This window comes from Aulonocara sp. 'chitande type north' Nkhata Bay, linkage group LG12 (assembly GCF_057382095.1).
Source record: "Aulonocara sp. 'chitande type north' Nkhata Bay isolate Kocher_YH1m ecotype deep benthic linkage group LG12, A_spYH_male_GT1.1, whole genome shotgun sequence".
NCBI classification, from domain to species: domain Eukaryota; kingdom Metazoa; phylum Chordata; class Actinopteri; order Cichliformes; family Cichlidae; genus Aulonocara; species Aulonocara sp. 'chitande type north' Nkhata Bay.
This window is the reverse complement of record NC_141355.1, coordinates 22940042-22946041: the sequence shown is the minus strand read 5'-3', so window position 1 is coordinate 22946041 and position 6000 is coordinate 22940042. Positions and strand designations below refer to the sequence as shown.

The 6000-nt window shown below is 39.8% G+C and overlaps 1 protein-coding gene across 2 annotated transcripts in view; it reads right to left on the bottom strand.

The window, feature by feature from the left end:
* Positions 1–3828: 3828 nt before the first annotated feature.
* Positions 3829–6000, bottom strand: part of pcsk5b (proprotein convertase subtilisin/kexin type 5b) — a 69751-nt gene continuing 67579 nt past the window's right edge. The window contains exons 20-21 of one of the 2 annotated variants that reach the window (XM_086314467.1): positions 5689–5804; positions 3829–3976 (exon numbers count right to left, since the gene is read on the bottom strand). In XM_086314467.1, the coding sequence (XP_086170593.1) occupies positions 3861–3976; positions 5689–5804 (232 nt within the window). In that variant the 3' untranslated portion in view covers positions 3829–3860. The remainder of the gene's footprint in view (positions 3977–5688; positions 5805–6000) is intronic. The other variant, XM_086314468.1, reaches the window with a different exon arrangement.

The window sequence follows — 6000 nt, the reverse complement described above, 5'->3', positions numbered from 1 at the left end:
ACATTGTGTATTTATCACCACAAGGGACCCTTCTTAGGGTTTCATACCCCAAGTGGCGTTTTTGGGATGCTGAACTCACAAAAACCAGAGGAAAAAGAAAAACAATAACATAATAAAATAATAACGTAAGACATAATTTGAGGGTATATCTCAGACTCCTGAAGACTCTTGTCTATATCAGCTACTATGAAGTTATCATGTTGCTTAGCACCCACCTACTAACAGGCTAAAAAGACCCCTTTTAGCATTTATGCAGATATACCTTTATACCATCATTTCATTTTCACAGTATTTTTTTAAAATAAATTCTTATTCATTTGCATAAACAAGACCTATCACTGCTTTTTCTCAATGTGATTATATTTTATTTACCATCACGAGCAGGCCAAACAGTCCTGCATCATGCCTATGTGCTAGTTTATATAGGATGCTGACGCTCTTCTTTACTATTACGAAAAAAATGTTTGATTGCTGGAAACTAAAGAGTTTCCCGAACTGTCCTATCAGTCAGACCCCTGTTAAAAAAAAATATTTTATGCACAGCAAATCTAGTTGCAGTGGGGTGCAACTAAAAATAACCCTAATTTTGATAATGAATATACAACAGCCACACAAGTGTGAGAAGACTGCATCCTGGCACTGAAATGTTTCCTGAAAGGCTGATATTAAACAGTGATTAGTATTTAATGGGACATTTAACCTGAAAATATTATTGTAGTACTACATATCTCCCCAGAATGTGTTGAGGTCTCCAGTTTTGTAGATGCAGATACATCTAAACGGCACTCATTTACTACTTTGTGATTAAGTTTCATTTAAAGTCTCTAAATCTCCTCAAACTGTTCGATGTAAGAACGATGCTAAATAAGGTTTGTAAATTTCTTCATTCTCTGAGTGACGATTACTAGAAGCTGCTTTGGTCATCACAAGCCCACAAATGTCATTTATTCATGTATCCAAACTACTACTTTTTTTCTTCACCACTTATCCACTTGGAGACTATCTTTGTTGTAAACCTTGGACAGGTTTAACACAGAGACAGACATGTATTCATTCGTACTCCTAGATTTAGACTCAACTAACGTGCTAATGCAGAAACCCCACACGTCTGCAGGATCCAGCCGGCCAGTGGATTCAAACCCCAGACCCTCTTACTGTGAGGTATCAATCCAAACCATCACATATCTGCATCGTCCCATACGGCGTCATATTTTTGCTATTATTTGCGGCTTTGTGACAAACATTCTATATTCATAAATGTAATCTAATACATGTAAAAGTTAAATCCAAAGATGTTAAATAAACCTTGCACCCAAAAACACACACTGTTGACCAGTTTCAGCTTCCACCTAATTGTAATTGAGCACACATATCTCCCTTTAAGAGCTGCGCCTGGGGCATGTACAACTTTCACTTAATCAATGCGATTGAGTGCCGAAAAACGAATTCAAGGATCTGAATTTCAATGATGTTTTTGCCTTTCATGAATTTGTAAAACATAACTCAATAGAGTGAAAACAGGGAAACTTAATGACTTGGAAAGTGAGCAAACAAAAATGCTAATGAATGAAATAATACTGATTAATACACCCTCAAAATAATTAATGGAACTCAAAGGGAAAAAAACATGAACAGATTAAACATTTTAATAAGAACACTTAAGTAAAAAAAAGAAAAAAAAAAGATTTTCAAAACTAGGACTTTGAGTAACATTAATAATGCATTGTCACAGATATGTCACAGGTACACAATAAAAACAGCTTTTATATGAGGGGTGGGTATGTGCGTGCGTCTTCTACCACACGCACACGCGCACACGAACACGCACACACGTGTCATCTTAAACAATGACCAAGATTAAGTTTTTGTTAAACAAAACAGGGGATTCATCAATCTTTATTACAAATCATCAAGAACCATAACCAGATAACGGTACAACAATTCATCTAATACTGTAAATGCTCAAGCTGCGGGTGCGAGAACCCACACAAAATAACAATCTTAAACATTTTTTTTAATATTTTTTACTTTATTTTTTTATTGTTTCGCTGTTCTTTAATAGAAGCCAGCACCTCCAGGACAACCCTTTGAGTTCGATCAGGTAAAGTTCAGAGACAGGAGGAGAAACCGGGCACCTGACGTATGACGGCCTTGTCGCACACACGATGCGATTTGAATTTCTAACACAATGGATTCTGTCTAAAAAGAAAGTAATAATAATAATTTGATTGCATTATGTTTGTTTTAGGCTTTTTCCCCCTTGGATTAACTGGCCAAAAGTTCTGCTGCCAATAAATAAAATGAGAAAGACTTTGAACATGAATTTTCAGAGTAAAACCATCCCAGCACCCCGCCGTTTCGCTCAGCTGTCGCAGACCTTTACCTGCCGATGAAACGTGATAACAGCATTTTTCTGCTTCAATCGCTGACCCCACCATGGTCAGAGTTTAGAGCAGTATTTCAGCTTGATATGCTTTGCCATAATAATGGGATGACGAAAAGTTTGGACTTCTAAAACTCTATGTTATTTGATAACAGTAACATGTAGGGGATGCACCGATACACATACCCTTTTGTTTGTGTGGAAAATATAACCAACATGTAGTAGAATTTCAGTTCCCTTTAATGAATAAACTTCAATTACTTTAATCCAGTGACAACAAAAATGACGGAGGAGGCTTAAATCGTTTGATCACAGAGACGGATGGAATCGATACTCGGTTTGGGGGGGAAACAAAAAAGTTTAGTATCTATAATCATCATTTTGTGTGAAAAATTTGCATCGGTACATCCCTAGTACCACAAAATTACTATACCTCACTGCAGAAGCTCTGGAAGGAATGACTATTGACTCGTCCTGTAGTACCTCTTGATGGATCAATGCTGTCTGGGCTTACATCAAGAATTAATGGCATTCTCTGAGACCCAGTAAAGACAAACGCACACGCTCTTCAAAGGGTAACTTTACGTTTTAAGTAAATGAAATGGGGTGATTCTGGTCAGCGACATGCATCCGCCTTGTATACAGTGAATTCAAGTGGTGCACAGATTAAGTGTCTGCATAGTGTGTGTGTGTGTGTGTGTGTGTGTGTGTGTGTGTGTGTGTGTGTGTGTGTGTGTGTGTGTGTGTGTGAGGGGGTATGGACGCATTTGTGTGGCGTGTGTGTGTGTGTATATTAAAATGTGTGTAAATTTGTCTTCTCGCACAGCCAAAGTCAGCCCAGACACACATTATTTTCACATTACTGCGTGAGCTTGGTTTTTACTTTTTTCTTTTTGTCGTCCCCCCTCTTTGACGTATATTTACAGGCATAAAACCACGGCTTTTCCTACTGTATGTTCGCTTTCCATCTGTTTATCATTAACACTGGAAAGAGAGGAGGAAGAGGAGCCAGAATACAAATGCACACAGACGTATTTGACACAGGCTGAGCGGCTCCTGCATTTTAGCTATAATTCCTATACTGGCAACAAAAAAACAAAAAAAAGAAGGAAGGGAAAAAAAAAAAAGGAGGTTCAATTATTTTGGCATCAATGCTTTGGTCACAAAATACCGACACTTATTCTTTTGTTTGTTTTCGCTTATGTTTTCATTTGCTCATTTGTTCTTGAAGTAAGTCCCAGTCGTATTACGCCCTGACCTCGTGTGTGTCCCAGTACAGAAAAAAAGGTAGGTTTGTTGTAGTCCTGTCATCGCACCTCCGATGCAGTCCCTTTAAAAGAGGCACAGATTCTCTTATAAATTATGTGACTGTGAATGAGTGGGCAGGGGGTCTGAAGAGGAGTGGGGTGCCCCCTGTGCCCCCCTCCCCCCGCATCCCCCCCCTGCACTCCCTTTAACACCCAGCAACTACGTCCCATCACCCCTTTTGTGAGCATGTTCTGCAGCACAGTTGTTGCAGCACTTTCCTCTGGCAGAGATTGTTCTTTTTAACGAGCACGCAGAAGCTGCCTTCCGCCCAAGATTCTTCATTTGCTTTCCACAGAGCAGGAAGAGGAGATAAAGAGGGGTGGGTGGGTAGTGGGGATGGAGAGGGGAGAAAGGAGACACACACACACACAGACACACAGATACACAAGGGCAGAACCATTTGTGATGGTTTAGAGCCGTGTGATTGGTCAGGAGACAGGGTTCAGGTGACAGGAAGAGGTTTTTGTTTGTTTGTTTGTTTAATCCAATCACAGGTGGTGTTCATCGAGGAGGAAAATTATTGCAGTCCGGTGGAGTGATTTCAATCCATGTCAGGAGAGAGGGGAATCAGATTCAGGAAGGAAAAAAGAGAGAGAAAAGAGAGACAGAGAGAGAGAGAAAACAAAACAAACGTCACACAATTAGAAAATTGAAGATTTTTGAAATTCACAACGTGGTTTCATTTTGCACAACAACAAAAAAAAGGGGACAACAAGTGGACCACCAGTCTGTAAATCCTGTGAGCCAATTCTTTCACAACTCAACAGCAGTTCACATCGGAGCTGCAAATCAAAACGTCACCAGTAAGAAGCTGGAGCGGAGGGTGGGGGTTTAGGAAGACAGGAAACAGACTGAGTGTGCACTTAAAGTCCTCATCATTAACAGAAAGGTCACGCAGTAAAGATATTTTATCCTCGGAGCTTTATCTCATCACAAGCCGAGACTTCGTGGCCAAGGGTTCATTTTAAATAGAAGGTCACGGCTAGAGCAGAAAATCACAGGATTTATTCAAAGCCTCATAATCAGACCATCACATCAGAGGGGTTAGTGGGGGGAAAGAAAAAATAATAACGAAAGAAAGGGAATGTTTGCATTTAGAAGAGCATCAGCAGAGCATGCTCAATTTGGGGAGGAGAAGCCACAAGGCGTGGATGACAGAAAATGGAGAACACAACGTAAGGCAGGAGAAGATTGAGCAGAATATTTAAATAAATATAAAAATATATCAATGAAGACTTGGAAGGGATTTAATAATGTTTAGCAACTGAACAGTTATGGTCACAATCCACCCCCTTGAGTTATGGCATTAAACAATGGTAACGCGGGCCAATATTTTTCATCTAGACCTTTAAGATCTCAATGAAAAATATTACCACTTCAGCATTTTATCTTGTTGGACAGTTTTCTAAACTTAAGCCATAATAAACACATGATTTCTCGAGTTATTACCAAAATGTATTTGTGAGGTCACAGTAAACTAGTGCAAGACTTAGAAGATTTAGATATTGGAGGCCGAAGTGAACATTCGTGCCAAATCTCAGGAAATCCCTCAAACAGGATTGCGTGTTGCTGAGAATGAATGACCCCAACATGGAGCACAAGAAATACAAAGGAAAACATAAAAGAGCGCATAAGTAGATACTCAACAATCTTTTCTGCCCATGCGATCCAACAAAGTTCAGGAACCCAGGAAAGCACTGTGTTAATGTCATATGATAGAAACGTGTGAGCACGTAGTCCCAGAGAGGTTTTATATTAGTGACATGCAGGACATGGATGTAGAGCACAGAAGCTAAAAGCACAGCTTTGTTGGTTAGGAGCTACAGCAGTGAGCGGTTTCATTTAACGTGTTAGTTCAGAGTTCAAATTTCTTAAAAATGGCCGCAAGTGAATCATTTTCTTTGTCAAACTACTTCACCTGTGGGCCAAATAAAAACCATTCCAAATAATAAACAACTATCCAGATCATGGTATTGATAAGAAAGCTGACAACTCACCATCTTTGCAGATGGTGCTCACCACGCAGGCTCCTGCCTCCAGATTGTAACCACTGTTGCAGCTGCTGCAGTTTCTTTCCCCGGGCCCCAAGCACTCATAGCAGCTACTGTCACACCTGCCGAAGGGTGCGTGAGGAATTAGATGCTAGTCAAGGCAGCACAAACTTTATTCCTGCACGCCAAAATCGGAAGTAAATCGATCGCTATAAAGGCAGTGATGAATGACACCTGTTAGAGCTCACATTTCAACTTTGTCAGTCTACAAACACCAGAACTATTAAAAGGTATGACTATATTAATAGCAGAAAACAA